The sequence below is a fragment of the Loxodonta africana genome, chromosome X (genome assembly GCF_030014295.1).
Source record: "Loxodonta africana isolate mLoxAfr1 chromosome X, mLoxAfr1.hap2, whole genome shotgun sequence".
Lineage (NCBI taxonomy): Eukaryota > Metazoa > Chordata > Mammalia > Proboscidea > Elephantidae > Loxodonta > Loxodonta africana.
In genome coordinates this window covers 58,998,244-59,024,052 of record NC_087369.1, presented here as the reverse complement: position 1 = coordinate 59,024,052, position 25,809 = coordinate 58,998,244, and the positions used below count along the sequence as shown (strand labels likewise).

Here is a 25,809-nt window from a genome sequence, read left to right as displayed (position 1 = left end):
AAAAGAATCAAAATCTTTCCCAAATGAAGATACGATCCTGGAATTGCCAGATACAGAATATAAAAAACTAATTTACAGAATGCTTCAAGACAACACGGATGACCTCAGAAAAGAAATAAGGCAATCTACAGAAAAAGCCAAGGAACACACTGATAAAGCAGTTGAAGAAATCAAAAAGATTATTCAAGAACATAGTGGAAAAATTAATAAGTTGCAAGAATCCACAGAGAGAAAGCATTCAGAAATCAAAAGATTAACAATAAAATTACAGAATTAGACAACACAATAGGAAGTCAGAGGAGCAGACTCGAGCAATTAGAATGCAGAGTGGGACATCTGGAAGACCAGGGAATTAACACCAACATAGCTGAAAAAAAATCACATAAAAGAATTTAAAAAAATGAAGAAACCCTAAGAATCATGTGGGACTCGATCAAGAAGAATAACTTGCATGTCATTGGAGTCCCAGAATAGGGAGGGACAACAGAAAACACAGAGAGAATAGTTGAAGATCTGTTGGCAGAAAACTTCCCTGACATCATGAAAGACGAAAGGATATCTATCCAAGATGCTCATCGAACCCCATTTAAGATTGATCCAAAAAGAAAATCACCAAGACATATTATCATCAAACTTGCCAAAACCAAAGATAAAGAGAAAATTTTAAAAGCAGCCAGGGAGAAAAGAAAGGTCTCCTGCAAAGGAGAATCAATAAGAATAAGTTCAGACTACTCAGCAGAAACCATGCAGGCAAGAAGGCAATGGGATGACATATATAGAGCACTGAAGGAGAAAAAACGCCAGCCAAGGATCTTATATCCAGCAAAACTCTCTCTGAAATATGAAGGGGAAATTAAGACATTTACACAAGCTTAGAGAATTTGCAAAAACCAAACCAAAGCTACAAGAAATAATAAAGGAAATTGTTTGGTCAGAAAACCAATAATATCAGATACCAGGACAACACAAGGTCACAGAACAGAGCATCCTGATATCAACTCAAATAGGGAAATCACAAAAACAAACAAATTAAGATTAATTAAAAAAAAAAGCTCAAAACAGTAATCAAAAAGAGGGACTAAATACAAATGGCATAGAACTGCCATATGGAGAGGGATACAAGGCGATATAAGACAATACAAGTTAGGTTTTTACTTAGAAAAATAGGGGTAAATATTAAGGTAACCACAAAGAGATATAACAACTCCATAACTCAAAACAAAAACCAAGAAAAACGTAACGACTCAGCAAACATAAAGTCGAATACTATGAAAATGAGGAACACACAATTTACAAAGAAAAACATCTCAGCACAAAAAAGTAAAGGGAAAAATGTAATTGTCAACAACACACATAAAAAGGCATCGAAATGACAACACTAAGCACATACTTATCTATAATTACACTGAATGTAAATGGACTAAACGCACCAATAAAGAGACAGAGAGTCACAATCCGTCTATATGCTGCCTACAAAAGACACACCTTAGACTTAGAGACACAAACAAACTAAAACTCAAAGGATGGAAAAAAATATATCAAGCAAACAATAAGCAAAAAAGAGCAGGAGTAGCAATATTATTAATTTCTGACAAAATAGACTTTAAACTTAAATCCACCATAAAGGATAAAGGACACTAAAAAAAAAGAGCAGGAGTAGCAATATTATTAATTTCTGACAAAATAGACTTTAAACTTAAATCCACCATAAAGGATAAAGGACACTACATAATGATAAAAGGGACAATTGATCAGGAAGATATAACCATATTAAATATTTATGCACCCAATGACAGGGCTGCAAGATACATAAATCAAATTTTAACAGAATTGAAAAGTGATAGACACCTCCACAATTATAGTAGGAGACTTCAACACACCACTTTCGGAGAAGGATAGGACTTCCAGTAAGAAGCTCAATAGAGACACGGAAGACCTAATAACTACAGTCAACCAACTTGACCTCATTGACTTATACAGAACTCTCCACCCAACTGCTGCAAAGTATACTTTTTTTTCTAGTGCACATGGAACATTCTCTAGAATAGACCACATATTAGGTCATAAAACAAACCCTTGCAGAATCCAAAACACTGAAATATTACAAAAGCATCTTCTCAGACCACAAGGCCATAAAAGTGGAAATCAATAACAGAAAAAATTAGGGAAAAGAAATCAAATACTTGGACACTGAACAATACCCTGCTCAAAAAAGACTGGGTTGTAGAAGACATTAAGGAAGGAATAAGGAAATTCATAGAATGCAATGAGAATGAAAACACTTCCTATCAAAACCTCTGGGACACAGCAAAAGCAGTGCTCAGAGGTCAATTTATATCGATAAATGCACACATACATAAAGAACAAAGAGCCAAAATCAGAGAACTGTCCCTACAACTTGAACAAATAGAAACTGAGCAACAAAAGAATCCATCAGGCACCAGAAGAAAACAAATAATAAAAATTAGAGCTGAACTAAATGAATTACAGAACAGAAAAACAATTGAAAGAATTAACAAATCCAAAACCTGGTTCTTTGAAAAAATTAACAAAATTGATAAACCATTGGCCAGACTCACTAAAGAAATACAGGAAAGGAAACAAATAACCCGAAGAAGAAACGAGATGGGCCACATCACAACAGACCCAACTGAAATTAAAAGAATCATATTAGATTACTACGAGAAATTGTACTCTAAAAAATTTGCAAACCTGGAAGAAATGGATGAATTCCTGGAAAAACACTACCTACCTAAACTAACACAATCAGAAGTAGAACAACTAAATAGACCCATAGCAAAAAAAGAGATTGAAACTATAATCAAAAAACTCCCAACAAAAAAAAGCCCTGGCCCAGATGGCTTTACTGCAGAGTTCTACCAAACTTTCAGAGAAGAGTTAACACCACTACTACTAAAGGTATTTCAAAGCATAGAAAATGGCGGAATACTGCCTAACGCATTCTATGAAGGCACCATATCCCTGATACCAAAACCAGGTAAAGACATCACAAAAAAAGAAAATTACAGACCTATATCCCTCATGAACATAGATGCAAAAATCCTCAACAAAATTCTAGCCAATAGAATTCAACAACATATCAAAAAAATAATCCACCACGACCAAGTGGGATTTATACCAGGTATGCAAGGCTGGTTTAATATCAGAAAAAAAATTAATGTAATCCACCGTATAAATAAAACAAAAGACAAAAACCACATGATCCTATCAATTGATGCAGAAAAGGCATTTGACAAAGTCCAATACCCATTCATGATAAAAACTCTCAGCAAAATAGGTATTGAAGGAAAATTCCTCAACATAATAAAGGGCATCTATACAGAGCCAACAGCCAACATCACTCTAAATGGAGAGAGCCTGAAAGCATTTCCCTTGAGAACGGGAACCAGACAAGGATGCCCTTTATCACCGCTCTTATTCAACATTGTGTTGGAGGTCCTAGCCAGAGCAATTAGGCTAGACAAAGAAATAAAGGGCATCCAGATTGGCAAGGAGGAAGTAAAATTATCTCTATTTGCAGATGACATGATCTTATACACAGAAAACCCTAAGGAATCCTCCAGAAAACTACTGAAACTAATAGAAGAGTTTGGCAGAGTCTCAGGTTATAAGATAAACATACAAAAATCAGTTCGATTCCTCTACATCAACAAAAAGAACATCGAAGAGGAAATAACCAAATCAATACCATTCACAGTAGCCCCCAAGAAGATAAAATACTTAGGAATAAATCTTACCAAAGATGTAAAAGACCTATACAAAGTACTACTACAAGATACTAAAAAGGACCTACTTAAGTGGAAAAACATACCTTGCTCATGGATAGGAAGACTTAACATAGTAAAAATGTCTATTCTACCAATAGCCATCTATACATACAATGCAATTCTGATCCAAATTCCAATGACATCTTTTAATGTGATGGAGAAACAAATCACCAACTTCATATGGAAGGGAAAGAAGCCTTGGATAAGCAAAGCATTACTGAAAAAGAAGAAGAAAGTGGGAGGCCTCACTCTACCTGATTTTAGAACCTATTATACAGCCACAGTAGTCAAAACAGCCTGGTACTGGTACAACAACAGGCACATAGACCAATGGAACAGAATTGAGAACCCAGATATAAATCCATCCATATATGAGCAGCTGATATTTGACAGAGGCCCAGTGTCAGTTAATTGGGGAAAAGATAGTCTTTTTAACAAATGATGCTGGCATAACGGGATATCCATTTGCAAAAAAATGAAACAGGACCCATACCTCACACCATGCACAAAAACTAACTCCAAAGACCTAAACATAAAGACTAAAATGATAAAGATCATGGAAGAAAAAATAGGGACTACGTTAGGAGCCCTAATACAAGGCATAAACAGAATACAAAATGTTACCAAAAATGACAAAGAGAAACCAGATAACTGGGAGCTCCTAAAAATCAAACACCTATGCTCATCTAAAGACTTCACCAAAAGAGTAAAAAGACTACCTACAGACTGGGAAAGAATTTGCAGCTATGACATCTCAGACCAGCGCCTGATCTCTAAAATTTATAGGATTTTGTTAAAATTCAACCACAAAGAGACAAATAACCCAATCAAGAAGTGGGCAAAGGATATGAACACGCACTTCACTAAAGAAGATATTTAGGCAGCTAACAGATACATGAGAAAATGCTCTCGATCATTAGCCATTAGAGAAATGCAAATTAAAACTACGATGAGATTCCATCTCACTCCAGCAAGGCTGGCATGAATCCAAAAAACAAAAAATAATAAATGTTGGAGAGGCTGGGGAGAGATTGGAACTCTTATACACTGCTGGTGGGAGTGTAAAATGGTACAACCACTTTGGAAATCTATCTGGTGTTTTCTTAAAAAGTTAGAAATAGAACTACCATACAACCGAGAAATCTCACTCCTCGGAATATACCCTAGAGAAATAAGAGCCTTCACACGAACAGATATATGCACACCCATGTTTATTGCAGCTCTGTTTACAATAGCAAAAAGCTGGAAGCAACCAAGGTGTCCATCAATGGATGAATGGGTAAATAAATTGTGGTATATTCACACAATGGAATACTACGCATCGATAAGGAACAGTGACGAATCGGTGAAACATTTCATGACATGGAGGAACCTGGAAGGCATTATGCTGAGTGAAATTAGTCAGAGGCAAAAGGACAAATATTGTATAAGACCACTATTATAAGATCTTGAGAAATAGTATAAACTGAGAAGAACACATACTTTTGTGGTTATGAGGGGGGGAGGGAGGGAGGGTGGGAGAGGGTTATTTACTGATTAGTTAGTAGATAAGAACTACTTTAGGTGAAGGGAAGGACAATACTTAATACACGGAAGGTTAGCTTAACTGGACTGGAACAAAAGCAAAGAAGTTTCCGGGATAAACTGAATGCTTCAAAGGTCAGCAGAGCAAGGGTGGGGGTTTGGGGACTATGGCTTAAGGGGACTTCTAAGTCAATTGGCAAAATTATTCTGTTATGAAAACATTCTGCATCCCACTTTGAAAAGTGGCATCTGGGTCCTAAATGCTAACAAGCGGCCATCTAAGATGCATCAATTGGTCTCAACCCACCTGGATCAAAGGAGAATGAGAACACCAAGGACACAAGGTGATTACGAGCCCAAGAGACAGAAAGGGTCACATGAACCAGTGACTACATCATCCTGAGACCAGAAGAACTAGATGGTGCCCAGCTACAACCAATGACTGCCCTGATCGAGAACACAACAGAGAAACCCTGAGGGAGCAGGAGAGCAGAGGGATGCAGACCCCAAATTCTCATAAGAGCAGAATTAATGGTCTGACTGAGACTGGAAGGACCCCGGTGGTCATGGCCCCCAGACCTTCTGTTGACCCAGGACAGGAACCATTCCCGAAGCCACCTCTTCAGACATGGATTGGACTGGAGAATGGGTTGGAGAGGGATGCTGGTGATAAGTGAGCTTCTTGGATCAGGTGGACACTTGAGACTATGTTGGCATCTCCTGCCTGGAGGGGAGATGAGAGGGTGGAGGGGGTTAGAAGCTGGCGAGAAGGACACAAAAAGAGAGAGTGGAGGGAGAGAGCAGGCTGTCTCATTAGGGGGAGAGTAATTGGGAGTGTGTAGCAAGGTGTATATGGGTTTTTGTGTGAGAGACTGACTTGATTTGTAAACTTTCACTTAAAGCACAATAAAAATTATTTTTAAAAAAGTATAAAAGATGGAAACAGCCTAGGTGGCCATCAACAGATGAATGGATAAACAAACTGTGGTACATACACACAATGGAGTATTACACAACACTAAAGAACAACGATGAATCTGTGAAGCATCTCATAACATGGATGCATCTGGAGTACATTATGCTGAGTGAAATATGTCAATCACAAAAGGGCAAATATTGTATGAGATCACTACTATAAAAACTCATTAAAAGTTTACACGCAAAAAGAAACAATATTTGATGGTTATGAGGGAGGGGACGGGTGGTGGTGGAAAAACACTTAATAGACAATAGATAAATTACTTTCGTGAAGGGTAAGACAGTACACAATGCTGGGGAAGCCAGCACAACCTGTACAAGGCAAGGCCACGGTACCTCCATAGACACATCCAAACTCCCTGAGGGACTGAATTGGGGGGCTGAGGCCTGTGGGGACTATGGTCTCAGGGAATATCTACCTCAACTGGCATAACAGAGTTTATAAAGAATATGTTCTACATTCTACTTTGGCGAATAGCTTCTGGGGTCTTAAAAGCCTGTGAGTGGCCATCTAGGATACTCCACTCATCTCACCCCTTTGGGAGTGAGGAAGAATGAAGAAAACTAAAAACATAAGGGAAAGATTAGTCCAAAAGACTAACGGACCACATCTACCAGACTGAGTCCTGTACAACTAGATGGTGCCCGGCTATCACCAATGACTGTTCTGACAGGGATCACAACAGAGGGTCCTGGACAGAGCTGGAGAAAACGTAGAACAAAATTGTAACTCAAAAAGAAAGACCAGGGTTGCTGACCTGACAGAGACTGGAGAAACCCTGAGAGTATGACCCCCAGGTACCCTTTCAGCTCAGGAATGAGGCCACTCCTGAGGTTTACCCTTCAGTCAAAGACTGAACAGTCGCATGAAATAAAACAAGTCCAAAGGGGCGCACCAGCTGTGGAGCAGGGACTGGAAGGTAGTAGGGAACATGACGGCCAGTAATAGGGAACCCAGGCTTGAGAAGAGGAGAGTGTTGACATGTCGTGGGGTTGTTAACCAATGTCATACAACAATGTGTGTACTGCTTGATGAGAAACTAGTTTGTTCTGTAAACCTTCATGTAAAGTTCAATAAAAAAAAGAAGAAAATTAAAGGACAATACAGAGAATGAATGAAAATATTTACAAATCATATATCCAACCAGAAACCTTTATCAAGAATATAGAAAGAACACTTATAACTCAATAACAAAAAGACCAATAACCGAATTTTAAAAATCAATAAAGGATCTGAATAGACATTTCTCCAAATATACAAAAGACCAATAAGCACATGAAAGATACTTAACATAATTAGTCACTGAGGACTTGCAAATCAAAACCACAATGAGATACCATATCACTCCCACTAGGATGGCTAAGACTTAAAAAAAAAAAACAGAAAACTAATTTGGCAAGGATGTGGGGAAATTGGAACCTTTACCCACTGCTTATGGGAATGCAAGATGGTACAGAAAACAGTGTGGCGGTTCCTCAAAAAACTAAAAATAGAACTACCATTTAATGCAGCAATTCCACTCCTAGGTAGGTATATACCCAAAAGACTAGAAACCAAAGACTCAAACAGAGACTTGTATACCATGTACACTATGACATTTCCGATCAGCGCCTGATCTCTAAAATCTACATGATACTCCAAAACCTCAAGTACAAAAAGACAAACAACCCAATTAAAAAATGGGCAAAAGATATGAACAGACACTTCACTAAAGAAGACATTCAGGTAGCTAACAGATACATGAGGAAATGCTCACGATCATTAGCCATTAGAGAAATGCAAATCAAAACTACAATGAGATTTCATCTCATGCCAACAAGGCTGGCATTAATCCAAAAAAAACACAAAGTAATAAATGTTGGAGAGGCTGTGGGGAGACTGGAACACTTACATATTGCTGGTGAAAATGTAAAATGGTACAACCACTTTGGAAATAGACTTGGCGCTTCCTTAAAAGGCTAGAAATAGAACTACCATACGATCCAGCAATCCCACTCCTTGGAATATACCCTAGAGAAATAAGAGCCTTTACATGAACAGATGTATGCACACCCATGTTCATTGCAGCATTGTTTACAATAGCAAAAAGATGGAAGCAACCAAGGTGCCCGTCAATGGATGAATGGATAAATTATGGTATATTCACACAATGGAATACTACGCATCGATAAAGAACAGTGATAAGTCTGTGAAACATTTCATAACATGGAGGAATCTGGAAAGCATTATGCTGAGTGAAATTAGTCAGTTGCAAAAGGACAAATGGTGCATATGACCACTATTATAACAACATGAGAAATAGTTTAAACAGAGAAGAAAATATTCTTTGATGGTTATGACAGGCGGGAGGGACGGAGGGTGGGAGAGGGGTACCCACTAATTAGATAGTAGATAAGAACTACTTTAGGTGATGGGAAAGATAATACACAATACAGGCGAGGTCAGCACAACTGGACTAAATCAAAAGCAAAGAAGTTTCCTGAATAAACTGAATGCTTCGAAGGCCAGCGTAGCAGGGACGGGGTTTGGGGACTGTGGTTTCAGGGGACATCTAAGTCAACTGGCATAATAAAATCTTAAATGCTAGCAAGAGGCCATCTAAGACCCATCAATTCATCTCAAACCACCTGGACCAAAGGAGAATGAAGAACACCAAGGACACGAGGTAATTACAAGCTCAGAGACAGAAATGGCCATGTAACCAGAGAATACATCAGCCTGAGACCAGAAGAACTAGATGGTGCCCAGCTACAACTGATGACTTCCCTGACAGGGAACACAACAGAGAACCCCTGAGGGAGCAGGAGAGCAGTGGGATGCAGACCCCAAATTCTTGTAAAAAGATCAGACTCAATGGTCTGACTGAGACTAGAAGGACCCCGGTGGTAATGGCCCCCGGACCTTCGGTTGGCCCAGAACAGGAACCATTCCCAAAGTCAACTCTTCAGACATGGATTGGACTGGACAATGGGTTGGAGAGGAATGCTGGTGAGGAGTGAGCTTCTTGGATCAGGTGGACACTTGAGACTATGTTGGCATCTCCTGCCTGGAGGGGAGATGAGAGGGTGGAGGGGGTTAGAAGCTGGATAAATGGACACAAAAAGAGAGAGTGAGGGAGTGGGCTGTCTCATTAGGCGGAGAGAAATTGGGAGTATGTAGCGAGGTGTATATGAGTTCTTGTATGAGAGACTGACTTGGTTTGTAAACTTTTACTTAAAAAAAAAGCACGATAAAAATTTAAAAAAATAAATCAAGTAATAAAAAAAAAAAAACAAGTAATAGTTTAGGTTAATTCGTAAAAAATGTCTGCCCTGAGCATCATACTCTTCCAACAACTATCTATATGGGGTCAAATTGACAAGAGCAACTCAAAAGATTAGATACGAATCTTAGGAGGCAGTGAATTTATGTTAATGCAGGAGAGACAACTCAGAAAAGGTGGGTGAGAATTGTTACACAACTCGAAGAATATAATCAATGTCACTAAATGGTTTACGTAGAAACTTGAATTGGTATATGTCTTGCTATGCATTTCACAACAACGATAATAAATGAAACTACATATTAAAAAAGAAAAAGAAATCAAAGAACATATCACATTGGCCAAATCTTCAAAATTGCAAAATTTGCAAAACACCTCTCTGAAGTACTGAAAAACAAAGATATCACTTGGAGAACTAAGTTGCACCTGACCCAAGCCATGGTATTTTCAATTTCCTCATATGCATGTGAATGCTTGAGATGCAGATTAATTATTTTTGTTGTGTGGCCTTTCTAGCCATGGTCTTGTAACGCCCATTCAGGTTGTTAATTTGAAACATTATAGGATACCTGGTGGACAAAAAGAGATTACTGCCTTGATTAAAGACATGCTAAAGGCTGGAGTATCAGTGCCAAAACATTCTCTGTATAAAGGCCCTGTATGGCCCATGAAAAAGGCAGATGGGTCATGGGGGCTGAGAGTAGACTATGGAGGCCTAAATAAAGTAGTGCCACCTGTGGCTTCAGCTGTTCCAGACATTGTATCAATAGTGGAGAAAATATAGCAGGTTAAAGGAGGCTGGAACTCAGTGATTGATCTTTCTCTCCAGCCGCAGCTTGCTTTCACATGGGAAGGAGCTCAGCTTACTTTCAGTATATTGCCACAGGGTTACCTGAATTCACCAGTTTACTGTCAGTTTGATTAGAAGAGACTTGGACTTGGTGCGGATCTCTAGTACAATGATATATTACATTGACGATATTATGTTAATATCAAGCACTGAAGAACAGACTAGGGCTGATTTGAATACTGTGCTAAGCCCACATGACCAACAGAGACTAGTTAATAAGTCCAGTATCCCTTCCAAATGGTGAAATCCTTGGGAAATAACTTGAGCAGGAGCCACCATGCAGCTAAGGATAAGTTGTTGTCACTACCTACCCCCAAGACTAAGCAGGAGGCCCAGTGTTTGGCTGTTTTTTTTGGATTTTGTAGAACACATATTCTACATCTGGGGATATTGCTGGCCCCCATCCATAAAACCACTCAGAGGAAATCTGCATTTGAATGGGGGCCATAGCAAGGGCAGGCTATGTCTGAATTACAAAAAGCAGTTTCACTTTCCCTGCCTTTAGGCCCTTACGACCCACATTCGGACATGATTTTGGATGTGTCTACCACACATGCTTATGCAGACTGGAGCTTATGGCAAAAACCTGAGAATGCTGCCCTACAGTGACCACCGGAATTTTTGGACTAGAAAGTTTCCAGATGCTGTAGCATGAGACACACCATTTGAAAGGCAATTACTCACCTGTTATTGGGCGTTGATTAAGACTGCCTCAATGACAGAAGGACATAAAATCATCATGAGACCTGAAATACCTATAATGTCTTGGGTGATGTCAGAGAAACATTCTAATAAGGAAGGCAGTGCCCAAAATAGTTCCATAATAAAATGGAAATGCTTCATACAAGAACAAGCTACTAGGGGAATGCAGTGAGACACCCACCGTATTCACAAGCAGGTAGTCTCTCTTCCCATAGGTTCTACCCTGGAACCACCTGAGAAGCTGCCAGAGCCCACTGCTACATGGACAGTGCCCTATGAACAACTTTCTCCTGACCAGAAGAAGGTTGCTTGATTCACAGATGGTAGTTCCAGGGTACATGGACAACATGTGATGTGGAAACCTGCTGTGTTAAGACTAGCAGATGGAAAGACTCTAATTGAAGAAGGTAAACAGGTCAGCTCAATGAGCTGAACTGCATGCTGTTTTCCTAGCTGTGATGGAAAAACTGTGCAATGGTGAGAGTCCATATGTTTGGATTTTTACTGATTCATGGGCATTGGCCAATGGCCTGGCTATATGGTCAGGCAAATGGGCAATGGAAAATTGGACTATTAAGGGGACACCCGTGTGGGGCATGAACGTATGGAAAGCACTCTGGGAACTTGGAGGGCACATGAGAGTAGGACATGTTGATGCCCATCAGGAAAATCTTCCTGGATTGGACGGTGATTGAAATCAGCAAATGGACCTGTTCGTATCCTCACCTGAGGTGGCCAATTGAATCCATGAAATGAGCAGACATGAGGGTGCTGAAGCAATGCAGAGACAGGCTGAATCCTTGCATCCCCTGAGGCACAAAATGCCAACAAGGACTGCTCTGTCCACCAGCAAGAAAGGCAGAGGCTGCAGATAGCTATGAGGCAGATTCTCCAGGAGGAAGGCCCTGCACATAGCTGGCAAGTTGATTATACTGGACCAGTGATGCTAGTGGTACCAGGTGGCTATAAATGGGTCCTCAAAGGAATAGATACTCTGGACTGGGCTTTGCACATCCCATGACAAATGCAGATGTCAAAAATACCATTAACAGATTGGAACAAAAGATACTGTACCAATTTGGGCCACCAAGTTATAGTTCATCAGATCAAGGAACACACTTTACAGCCCACAGGGTGTAGCAATGGGCCAAGAAACATTAAATGGGCATACCATGTTTCGTACTATATTCAGGGTAATAGTTTGAAAGAGAATTGAATGGGCAATTGAAACATTTGTTATCCAAAGCAAGGGAACACAAAGGCATAAAAGGCTGGCTCACACACTTTCATGAGTGTGTGCTCACACTGAACGTGAGGGGAACAAAGGGAGGATCACCACTGGACAGATTCTTACAATTCTCTAGGGGATCTGGGGAAGAGGGGGTGAGGGAGGATAATGGTGCCACTGTACAGTTCTTCCCCACATTACCTAAAATTGTTTTTTTTCCTGCTGGATGCTGTGGTTCCAGAACCAGGGATGCAGCTGCAGGTGCCAGAAGCAGGGGTGATCCTTAAGCAAAAGACTGTATATACCCCTGAATATGTATGCCAGAATTCCCAAGGGCCTGATGAGATGGATTGTACCTTCCCCCCATCCGGCAAAATTGGGGTTGACAGTGTATACCGCCATATTGCCTAGTGGGTGAGATAGCCCACTAGTGTTGTACCTGTGTAACCCTTCCCAACATGAATGGGAATGGACTGAAGGGGAAGAACTTACTAGACTGGTCTTGCATCCAGCAGTCTGCACTAGCACAGCAGCTGAACCTGATGTTCCTTACCAAGGTAGAAAAGTCTGGGTAAAAATAAATGACAAAAGGAAGGAAGGAGAAATAATAGCTGAAAGTAAAGGAATGAATAAATGTGTTATGCAGGGGAGGATCCTAACATTATGCTGATACCTCAAGAAAGGAATAATCTTCTCCCAGTTGAATTTTGTCAGAGGCCCGAAAGGGTGAAGACGAGATGACTTTTGGAGAATCTGACCAGATCAGATCGAAACCTGCAGCAGACCTTAATGGCCGGTGCCTGAGTAAACTCACCCTTTGAACTCTTTGCTCTATTGAAGGACAATTGTTAACGACTGTTTTGGAATGGTAAAATAATTGGGAGGGGGAAATTATCCCCCAAATATGGAAGAAACATGGCTAGAAAAGCCAGGGGGTGGTCTGCAGTGCAATTAATTACTTTTGTGTGTGACCTTTCTAGCCATGGTCTTATAACTCCAACCGAAGTGATTGTGTGATAGGGTAATTGTGGCCTACCAAGGGGACTGGTCAGTTTTGCCTTAAAAGAGAGCCAATTCCAGAGCAGAGAGAGCCCACCACCACCAGAGAAGGAGACCCATGGCAAAGACTGGCAGGAGATGGCGCAGTGGGCTTCCCAGCCTACAGAGCGAGAAAGCTGAGTGCCTTTGGGCAGAGACTGAGGGCCAGGGAGAAGTCTATGCCTGACTCATGAATTTGGGACTTGCCAACCTCCACGACCGCATGAGCCATTTCCTTTACATGGTTCATGGGTTCTGTGAGACGTTGCAGCGAATTAGGGAACTCAAAGACAGGAGGGAGAGTACTGGGGCAAGGGGGAGCAGTTGATATTAGAGATGATGGAGTGGTAAACAGCCTGGAAAAGTTAGATATTTAGGACATCTTTAACCTCTGCCTCATAGGAACCAGCTTTGTGCTGATCCTTATAAAAGAAATTATTCGTTTAATGCTGAACAATGAATAAGAATGAAGAATAGATGCACTTAAATTATGGTGTTGGCAAAGAATATTGAATATACCACGGACTGCCAAAAGAATGAACAAACCTGTCTTGGAAGAAGTACAGCCATAATATCCCTAGAAGCAAGAATGGTGAGACTGTGTTATTAGGAGGGACCAGTCTCTGAAGAAGGACATCTTGCTTGGTAAAATAGAGGGTGAGGAAGACCCCTAATGAAATGGATTGATGCAGTGTCTGCAACAATGGGTCAAACATAACAACAACTGTAATGTTGCTGCAGGACTGGGCAGCATTTAATTCTGTTGTACATATGGTCGCTGTAAGTCAGAACTGACTCAATGGCACCTGACAACAACAGTCTTTCAAGAGGACCCAAAGATAATGGTAGTTTACGGGATGCTTTCTGCTGTTAGCATAGCAACAGGGACTATTATTTTTTATTTATTTATTTTTAACCAATTTAACCTGCTGTTGTGTGCTGTTGAGTCAATTTCAACTCACAGTGGCTCTACAGTACAAAGTAGAACTGCCCCATGGAGTTTCCTGGGCCATGGTCTTTATGGAAGCAAATTTTCAGGTTTCTGCTCCTGCAGAGCCACTAGTGGGTTCAAGCCACCCACCTTTCAGTTAGCAGCTGAGTGCTTAACCATTGTGTTACCAGGGCTCCCTATCAATATAACCTGCCTACTTACTTTCAGTTACACAAACACAAACACGTATCTATACAAGTATATTTAGAGATTATGTCAAGGAAATGGCTCAAACAGTTGTGGAGGCTGGCAAGCCCCAAATCCATGGGTCAGGCATCAGGCTGGAGGCTTCTCCTGACTCACAAAGTTGTGGGAGGTCATGAATCCCAAGATCTGCGTGTCAGGTGGAAGGCTGCTAGCTCACAGGGCTGCAGGAGCTGGTGAATCCCAATATCTGCAGGTCAGGTGGCAGGCTGCTGGCTCACATCCCAAGAACCACAGGTAAGAGGATGACTAACGGGATGCAGGATCCACAGCATGTGAGCTTTGGCAGAATATCCATATATACTGGATGCAGGCCACACCTTCAAGGGAACTTCCTTTTCAACTGCTTGGCTGCTCATATCAGATTACAAAATGGGGGATGAACTACATCAGATCACAAAACGGAGGATGATTATATCATCACATAAATGCCAAACTACATCATTACATAACTGCCAAACCACTGAGAATCATGGCCCAGCCAAGCTGACACAGAACCTTAACCATCAGTCTTTATTTAAAAATGATGAGCTTACTTACTACTTTACTAATCCACTATGTATATTAAAAGTGGAAAAATAAAAAGATGAAATGAGGAAAACACAAGATGCCACTTCACACTTACTAGAATAACCATAATTTTAAAAACAGAAAACAGCAAGTGTTAGCAGAAAGGTGGAAAGATTGGAAGCCTCATACTTTGCTGGTGGGAATGTAAAATGGTGTAACCACTGTGGAAAACAGCTTGAAAATTCCCCAATAAGTTTACCATAGAATTACCATATGACCCAGCAATTCTCCTCCTAGGTATATACCCAAAAGAATTAAAAACAGGTGTTCAAACAAAAACTTGTACACAAATGTTCATAGCAGCACCATTCACAGTAGTCAAAAGGTAGAAACAAGTCAAATGTCTGTCAAACTGATGAATGGAAAAACAAGATGTGTTATATCCATACAATGGAATACTATTCAGCAAAAAAAGGGAATGAAGTACTGATACACGCTGCAACACAGATACGCCTTGAAAACATTATGCTGAATGAAAAGAAAAAAAAAGTTGCCATTGAATCAATTCCGACTCACGGCAACCCCATGTGTGAAAGAAGACAGTAACAAACGACCACATTATTATACAATTCCATTTATATGAAATGCCCAGAATAGGCAAATCTACGGAGACAGTAAGTAGATTAGTGGATATCTAGGACTGGGGAATGAGAGGATTGAGAGGTGATAGCTAAAGGTACAGAGTTTTTTTTTGGGGGGGGGTGATAAAAATGTTCTAAAATTGATTGTGGTGATGGTGGCACAACTCTGTGAATACATTAAAAGCCATTGAACTATATGATTTAAATGAATGAACTGTATGGTATGTGAATTATATCTCAATAAAGCTGTTAACAAAAAAAAAGCCACTTAGAGTGATGTACGATTATAGTGAACTCTCAGTGTTAACTCTCAGTATTAAAAAAAAAATAATTCCAGACCTATTATTAGTGCCCACTCCAGTGAATCCTGAATGATGGGAAGAAAGGTTTTGGCATTTTATGTGGGTTCTCCTGCTAAAATCAGAATGATGGAAGATATTCCAAAGAAAACAATGTAGAGAATTAAGGTTAAAATATACATGCAAATTCCAGGAATTCCATTTCAATAGAAAAACAAGTAGGGCTAGATACTATCTGGTTTGATTTCTTTCTGTTGGATAATTGGCAAAGTATCCTGCGGATCTGACATGTTAATTTTCTGGAGCTCCCCAATCTCTTCATCTTACCCTTTGGAACTCATGCTTAGCTTGGCTATGGCTATCTAATCTCTTCAAATGCAGAATGGTCAGTCCCTGAAGAAGTAATTCCTACTGGAATAAGGGGAGGACACAGAAAGGTCTCACCTCATTTTCTAACTCCTCTTCCGATAAAAGTTTTTCTATGGCTAAATTCTTTTTCCTTTCCTAGATGGGAATGCTCATATCTACTTGTAAAATATGAAAACAGCTCCCTTTAACAGCTGGAAGAAAAATGTTTTTGGCCTAAGGAGAAAGTAGTTTCTTTCCAGTAACAAGGGACAAGCCTCCCTTCTAAACTTCTAAGGGGAAAAGCAGACTGGCAAGATAGCAGCCAGCTGCTGAGAGTCCCCTAAAAAGTTAAGTTGCCCCAACACCCCCAAGCACAGACTAGCTCAGACGGAAGGAATTACTAAAACGGAGAAAGAGATGAGCACAAGGTCTTTTGGCAAATTCCCTAATGACAATGGGTCTTCCAATATGCAACACTCTATGGAAGAAGAGAGAGAGAAGCCTGTAACTCTTCAGCAACCACAGTTGGGCCCACCCCAGCACCCAGAGCCTCAGCACTCCGGGTTAATATGGTAATCACCACTGTGACTCACCAAACATGTTCTCAGTGGGGACAAAAGGAGGTCAATAATATGACACATTCCTTTACCATTTAAAACAATGGCATCCTGAGACCCCTCTTACTCACGTTTTTAGACTCAACTCATTGTTTTTGGCCAACCCAAGAGCAAGTGTGCTTCCATTTATTTTCTTGAAAACACCATTAGTGAACTCCTTTTTGGCCTCTTTCTTGGGCTGGGCAGGTTGACTTTGAGAAGCCTGCAAAAAAAGGAGGAAAGAGGCAGGGAAATAAAGAGAACCACAAATTATCCAATAGGTAGCTCATATTAAGAAAATCTTAAACCATATTCCCACTCTGGGCAGCTTGTTTGGGAGTTCCTAGGAATGATAACTAAAACACTTCACAGCCAGCATGACACTGGTGCCAACCAATCACAATGAAAGCTAGCAGCAAATAACCAGAACGGGAGAACTGGTACATATCAGCTAAACATCAGCTCTAAGGGCTCCCAAGGGATATACTATGTAGTTTTGACCTCCATGCCAGACATACAGGCTGGCAAATAACTGAAAAGATGTCCTGGTAACATCACATTCCACTTTGACCCCGTAAGATGTTTGAGTGAGGGGTGGCAGGGGGTCGGGGGGCAATATAACTGGGTTTGTTGTCTAGATATGCCAAGATCTACAACCTTTTCAAGGTAGACCTATAATACAACAATGCTATCTGTGATACATCGATCTCATCTCATTGAGGGTCAGTTATACTGTACTATTTATTTAACATGGTACTCTGGGGAGTTCCACCAAATACTATAAAAAATACTCATGACTAATTCTATTAAACAGTAGGAGAGATAATGAGACTGTGAATAATGTCAGTAAAAATAAGTTTAAAAATTATATCTTTAAAATGAAACCAATGAACCTAATTATATTTCAAATAAATACCGTAACCATACTAAAGAAAAGGAAGGACAGACTGAGTAACCCAACTAATTTATAAACACAGTATTTGACTATATACCCTCAAGCTATACATCCACAATCATGGCGTGTGTGTGCGTGTGTGTGCGCGTGTATGTGCGCGTGCGCACATGTGTGTGGTGAGAGTAAGGGAGATACTGCAAATAAATCTTGAACTCTTTTCAGTAGATTTGTTTATTTTATGGTATCAGCAAAGCAATTTTGAAACTACTTTAGATGTGTTACAGTACTGAGTAAACGTGTTGATGTTCTTGGGAACCAGAGTTCTCACTGTGGAAGAAGGAACCTACAAAATATGGATTAGGAAATTTAAGAAAGAACCCTATGTGTTGGGATTGGAGTTGTGCAAACGTATGATTTCTTATAGGCATATGTATGTGTATATGCATGTTTAAGTACACATATGTGTATGTATATGTTGTTGTTGTTGTTAGCGGCCAAATCAGCCCCCGACTCATGGCAACCCCATGCACAATGGAATGAAACGCTGCCTGGTCCTGCACCATCCCCATGATCAGTTGGGGATCAGACCGTTGTTATCCATGGGGTTTTCATTAGCTGATTTTCAGAAGCTGACTGCCAGGACTTTCTTCCTAGCTTGTCATAGTCTAGAAGCTCTGCTAAAACCTGTTCACAGCATCATAGCAACATGCAAGCCTCCATTGAAAGATGGGTGGTGGCTGTGCGTGAGGTGCACTGGCTGGGAATTAAACCCAGGTCTCCCTCATGGAAGCTGAGAATTCTACCACTGAAACACTAATGCCTCAGCATGTACATATATACACATGCAGATATTTCCTAGCCCTGACTGCTGAAATTATGAAAAAGCAAAGTCACCCTAGTAGCAATGAGCACACCTGGCACCCAGATCTTGGCCTCCAATACAATTCCCCACTAAAAGGAACCAGAACACCTTGGAGGAATAGTCTACTTCAGGGATAAAACTAGAGGGAATAAGTACAAGATGAGCCTGAAACATCTTTGTATGCTGAAAAGAAAATCCTCAAAAAATTACGAAGTCAGGTCACAAGGACACAGCAGTCCAATTGAAGAGGCTCCTGTTAACCAAATCTGGAACAGTTTAAGCACCAAAGTAATTAAATACAATAATAAATAATAAATCACTGAGAAATGAGGAATTCATGAGTTCATATCAATAAAAAATAAATGGGATAAGGGGAGGCTCATGCTTATAGTAGAATGTTAAGAGCAGACTGGTAAATGTGGAGTGAGTACTGGAGTTGAGAAAATCTTCATAAAGATTGGTTCAGGCAAAAATCATCAATGGATACTAAATCTGGGGATATTTTGATTTGATGAGCAGCAGATTATTTGCAGGTCCTTACAGTGTGGCCCACAGAGTGTTTTTTAGTTGCAAGAGAAAAAAAACTTTTTAAAGTGGAGAAAACAGGTAACATCTTGACTGGATGATCAAAATTAACATCACCAACGAAGGGCAGATGGACATGATGTGCCTCCAGATGTGAAACCCTGAGAAGGGCAGACATCACCTAACATCATTCCAGTCAAGAACGTATAATACCAATCCAATCACAAGGAAACATCAGACAAACACAAAATAAGCAATGTTTTATTTTAAAAGGGTGGTTGGCAGGATTGTATTCTTCAAACATGGCAATATCATAAAAACAAAGAAAAGTTATGGAAATGTTCCTGATTAAAAGAAGCTAAAAAGACAAGCCAACTAAATGCAATATCTGATCCCAGACCTGATCCTTTACTGGAGGGTATAAATGCTATAAAGGATATTTTAAAGTCAACTGGCAGAACTGCAATAAGACAGTAGACTATATAAAATTATTGTATCAATATAAATTTATAAAGTTGATAACTATAGTGTGGTTATATAAGACAATTTCCCTATTCTTTGAAAACACACACTGAAGTAGTTAGGGGTAAAGAGTCATGATGTATAAGCAAATGATAAAGCAAATGGGATAAAATGTTAACAATAGGTGAATCTAGATAAAGGGTTTATGAGTGCTCTTTGTACGATTTTCCATTTTTGAACTTTTTGTAAATTTGAAGTTATTTCTAAATGAAATGTAAAAAATATATATGTCTTGCTGTCATCAGACAATAATGAGCAACTACAATCCAATAGGGAATTGTTTCTTAGGAACTCGTCATCTACCTCTGTTCTTCAAAGAAATTGGCACAGTTTTCATTTTAACTTTACCTAAAGTTTTACCAACTCTCTATATGTGGAATCGAGATTCAGGATGGGAAAAGAGGTGCATTCTTGGTAGGAGAAAGGTGGTGACTCTAACCCCTAGGGTGAAACTCTCCATTGCCATATGTGAAGGTTCAGAGCACTGATATTATTAGCTCTAAGCTTGAGGGGACCTTTACGTGTACTTCCCCATAATTCTTTCGCCAAGAAAAAAAAAATAGAGTTGAAAATCTTATTGACACGAAACCATTTAGGTAACATGGATATAGGCCCTATCTCCTTATCTACTGGCTCTTAAATATGAAAAGTTCTTCCCATGTTAGAATGATAATGTAGAAGGAAAGGGAAAAAAAAACCTTACAGATTAACTAATTAAAACAGATCAAATCTTTTTGGCAAGCCAGGACCTCACTGTAGTGAATTCTGAGAAGAAGACAGATGTGGGGACATGGAGACCTAGTAATGTTGACTGGAAGAAGCAAATCATCATGTAGGGAATCCTAAGAATTCAGAGAAAGGAGCCTTCAACCCTCAAATAAATGAGCTCAGACATCTGCAGAAATGCCCAACCCTAGGAATGACTTAAAACCAAACCCAAACCCCTTGCCATCGAGTCGATTCTGACTCATAGTGACCCTATAGGACAGAGTAGAACTGCTCCATAGAGTTTCCAAGGAGTGTGTGGTGGATTCGAACTGCCGGCCCTTTGATTAACAGCCATAGCACTTAGAGCCACTACGCCACCAGGGTTTCCAGGAATGACTTAGGTGCCTTGTATTGATGGAGCTTTCTCTGGAAAGCACCAATAACCATTCAAGGTGACCAAAGTGAATCTTAGAACTTGAATGCAAAAGGAAAATGGGCTTTCTGAGCTGCCGGCAAACTAGAGGCAGAGACACTGCTCAGGGTTGCCTTACTTAGATGAGGATGCAGCCTAATGGATATTGAATTTAGTTAGAGAAGCAGGAAGGTTCTGGATATCTGCATGTATTTCCTATTAATGGTATAGTTCATTTGTACTTGTTCTTTCTTAATGATAATATAAACCTCATTTTAAAAAAAAGCAGCATGGAGGCTGGATGAACCCCTGAAACTATTGCCAAGATTAATGTTTAAACCTTAAATCAAAATTATCTCCTGAAGTCTTCTTAAAACCAAACAATAAGCCAAAAACCCACTACCGTTGAGTTGGTTCCGACTCATAGTGACCCTATAGGACAGAGTAGAACTGCCCCATAGAGTTTCCAAGGAGTGCCTGGCAGTTTCGAACTGCCAACCACTTAGTTAGCAGCCGTAGCATTTAACCACTATGCCACCAGAGTTTCCAAGACCAAACAAAAGTTTAGCTTAACTAGTAAAGAATGTCTTCCCTGAGCACTGTGGTCTTTTAAGATCTATGTATATGGAATCAAATTGACAACAGCAACTTAAAAGATTAGATAGCAACCTTAGGGGGCAGTGAGTTTATATTAAGGGGGAGGAACAACTTGGAAAAGAAGGATGAGAATGGCTGCACAGCTCAAAGAATGTAATCAATGTCACTGAATTGTACATTTAGAAACTGTTGAATTGGTGTATGTTCTGCTGTGTATATTTTCAACAACAACAAAAATAAACTATATATATTTAAAAAAGGACTGAGACCTAGCAAGAAAGTAAGCTGCTCATAGCTGTGAGACCTTGCCTTATCTTACACAGTGTCACCACACTCTCATCAAGGACTCTGGGGGCCAAGGGAAGATACACTAAGATGAGCCACATCTGCTCAAAACTGTGTGGCTACCTTATTTCAGCTGAATTTCTAAATCCTTGGCTAAATAAGCCAGGAAATGAGTCTAACCTTACAGGTGTGGCAAGGGGGAGGAGCGCATCTCTTTCAACCAATCTATAGTAAATCTGAAATGATCCAGAAAACTATAACTTAATCACATACAGTGTAATCTTCATGGGAAAGAAACTGCATTAGCAGAAAGGTCGTCACATCGCACCTATAGAGCAGGGATCCAAAGCAGAGAAAATTATCCAGTACTGCCCAAGGGGGTAAAACATTATGAGTAGATAAAACTATTCTGGTAGCCGCATAAGTACCTTCTATTGTGGAGAGCACACAGCTCCCCAGGTTTCCCTGCAGCCTAGATGAAACAGACTTCAAAATCAATATTGGGCAAGTTCCTTATCTGTAAAGTAGAGATAATCATAGTATCTACCGCATAGGTTATATGTGGATTAAGTAAGTTAATGCAAGTAAAAGTGCTTAGAATTGTGCCTAGCACATGGTAAGTACCCAGTAGGTGTTGTTATTATTTTCTAAGACCAAAGATTATCTTTGGCCTGATTCTATATTCAATTAGCAACTTTCTAACAACTGATTCTGATTTTTGCTGGTACTTTAGTAATACCAGAAGGGAGACGACTTGGAAGTGAATTTGAGAAGTCTATGTCAAAACTGAGTTTCTGGATCTTCACAGTTGAAGACCAGATTGTGGAACAATGGTTCTGTACTTTAGGGGACATTTTTGATTGTCACTGTGCCTGGGGTGTTGCTAGAATTTAATGCCTGGGGCCAGAGATGTTGACTAAGGTCAGTCCTACACAATAGAAAAACTGTCCTTCCCCAAATGTTCATAGTGCTCAAATTGATAAACATTGCCCTCGACTAACAATGATTGCACCAAATTACTTACCTCCAAGGCCTAGGCAGCAAGCTGAGCCATCTCTGGACTTTATCTAAATACAATATGCCATAGTTCTCATAATTAACTATAATTTCATATCTGATATTTACTCTGCTGCTTCCAGAGAATTCCACCAACTGACTCAGATGTACCAGTAGAAGAACGCCTGCAGTTTCTAAAATTGGGTCATTAATTCTAAACGAAGTTTTCACTCAACATTCCAGAGAGGGTCAGGGTCTGGAAAACAGGGCAGGTCCCTCAAGAAAGAGGTTGTCTAAGCCTTAGGCAAAACCATAGCAAAAGACTGGACTGGCATACTCACATTGGTAAGATCTTCAAAAGCTGATCTCTTTTTGAGTGTTCCCTGAGGTGCAGATGGAGACATCTTTGTTTGGTAATTCTCCCTCCTCTAAAAAGGTACAAGAGGTAAATAAGTATGTTCAATTGTGAACAGTCACTTCAGGGGAACTTGGGTCATCTTTGGGGTTCAAAAAGAAACTCCAAAATCTCCAAGAAACTGGGGATATATATAATAAATCCCAATAAACTAAAACAAGAGGAAATTTTGGCACTCAGACCTGCTTCTAGTGTTCCTGAAGAAGGTAGTCACTGATGGAGACAAGGCTGTGAGAAAGCAAGATGACCTTCAGTGTAACTCTCAGAATTAGCAAAACAGCATGGTGAAGCTATTTTAGTCTCTGCAATTCTCCTTACTCCTCTCATATTTATACTTACCCTATCCAAGATTATCACTACCACCACAACCACCCACTGCTCCTAGTCATTCCTTTAATAAGAATGCTCTCAGGTATATCAGTTCAATAATTTAATAAATATTTAAGTATATCTTTTTTTTATGTTAAGTAACTGATTTAAGTCATTCCCAACAAGGACAACTGCACACAATCCCAGATACTGGTCCAGGACCATCAATTTACTAGCTATTGACCTTGGACAAATCACTTAATCTCTAAGTCTCAATTTTCTTATCAGTAAAATTGGAAGGATAATCTACCTTACAGGGTCCTTGAGGACCAAATAAGAGAATAGATGTAAAAATAAGTCTGTATAAACTGTAATGGGACAGAAATAGTACTTGAGAAGTATATAGTCTGATATGACTGTAAACCCCACAGAGAAAATTTCGTATTTTAAGAATGAAATTTGGCAAAGCAGATTAATTTCTAATTATTTATTTATATAACAGAGGAATAGGTGAAGGGAAGAGGGGTAAATATTTTGGATCAGAGGGGGCTTTCTTTCTAAGTATTGTATATCTGAGCTTGACTTACCCCATTCACAAATGAGTTAAGACCATCTCTATGGGGTTAGAGGTGAGGGGAAAAAATCACACAGTAAGGCTCTTTCACCTCCAAAAGCTTTTTTTTTTTTTTTGGTAAAAGTCTCAGATTCCCCTTATGAAATGAGAACAAACCCTGCCTACCCACATAAAAGAGTTGTTATAATGTGAAGGAGAACAAACTATGTGTTCTGTTCTCCATCTATACCATGAACAGTTAGAACATGGCACATAAAGTGATCAGAGAATTGGATTAATAATGCAATAGATCAGTCCAATACTGTAGAGCCATCCTGGAATAGTTGAGGAGAATTACGTATGCTTTCTAATGAGTCAAGATAAAAAAATAAGTAAACTATTAGGCTTTTATCTAGTTCACAATAAAAAAAAAAACCCTGGAGAAAATAATGAGCAAAAATTAAATATAATTTTCTTATGTATTAGCTAAGAAATAAACTGCCAAACTGTAATCCAATCCCTACTTAATACTACTGGAAGAAATAATAAGCCAAAATAAAAATTAATAGTTGAAGCTTCACGCAATAAAACTTAGATTTGCAAAATATGCCCAAGAAAATTAAATTTGTTATATAAAAAAAAAACTTACAATGACAGAGCTTTAATCAGAAAATTTTTTATGGACAAAAAGTTGATCAATGCATCAAATCTTTCTTGCCAAATTTACACGGGAAAAAACATTTGGCCCCTCCATGAAAATCATTTTAATAAGACAAAAATGAAAATGTTTATTATATTTTTATCTGTGTAGAAAGAAAACCAATCGAGGAAATTAAATAGGCCTCCCTGGTGGCACAGCAGTTAAAAACTCAGCTGCTAACCAAAAGGTTAGCAGTTCGAATCCACCAGCCACTCCTTGGAAACCCTATAGGGCAGTTCTGCTGTGTCCTATAGGGTCTCTATAAGGTGGAACCAACTCAATGGCAACAGGTTTGGGTTTTGGAATGATGCTGCGACAGGAAATACTCTCTTGATGAAGACTCATCAGTGTTAATAAAATTCTGATTACAATATGTATGATGATGAGCAGAGAACACCCCAGAGTCAGAACGACGATGTCAAACTATTCACCAGGTCAAAACAGCAGAGTCAAAATGTACCCATTCTTCTAATCTAATACCTATAAAATGCATGGTAATACAATCTGTTGACCTAATTTTTATACTCATCCCAGAATGTACTAAACAGGCTCCCACAAGGTGCTTTGAGCTTCTCAGGGAAAGTAAGAGTCTAGAAGTGATCATTAATGAGGGCTGAGTTTTGTTTGGTTTTAAAGGTTGTGGAGGGCGATCTTCATTTTAGCCGTGCATTTCTGGGAAAGAAGAGTTCTCACTTTCTTCTCAAGTTCTAATTTGCTGGTATTCTCCAATTACAAGGACTGCTACCGCTTCCTACTTTCTCAGATTAAAGCAGACACATTCCAAAAATTCAGGGATTAGAATAGGGACTGATAATGATAGTATCTACCTCATAGAGTTATATGCAGATTGAGTGAGTTGATCCAGGTAAAAGTGCTTAGAATTGTGCCTAACACATGGTAAGTAATCTGTAGGTGTTAGTTATTATTATTTTTGAGGTCTAAAAACTACCTTTGGCCTGGTTCTATACTGAATTAGTAACCTTCTAAAAATTTATTCTGATTTTTGCTGGTACCTTAATAATACCAGAAGGAAGATGACTTGGAAATAAATTTGAGAACTCTAAGTAGCC

The 25,809-nt window shown here is 39.5% G+C and overlaps 1 protein-coding gene across 1 annotated transcript in view; it reads right to left on the bottom strand.

The window, feature by feature from the left end:
• The window catches only part of CCNB3 (cyclin B3), a 104,900-nt gene that overhangs the window by 78,884 nt on the left and 207 nt on the right, over window positions 1–25,809 (bottom strand). Inside the window, exons 2-3 of the mRNA XM_064278434.1 lie at window positions 23,104–23,190; window positions 17,053–17,183 (exon numbers count right to left, since the gene is read on the bottom strand). Of these exons, the coding sequence (XP_064134504.1) occupies window positions 17,053–17,183; window positions 23,104–23,190 (218 nt within the window). The remainder of the gene's footprint in view (window positions 1–17,052; window positions 17,184–23,103; window positions 23,191–25,809) is intronic.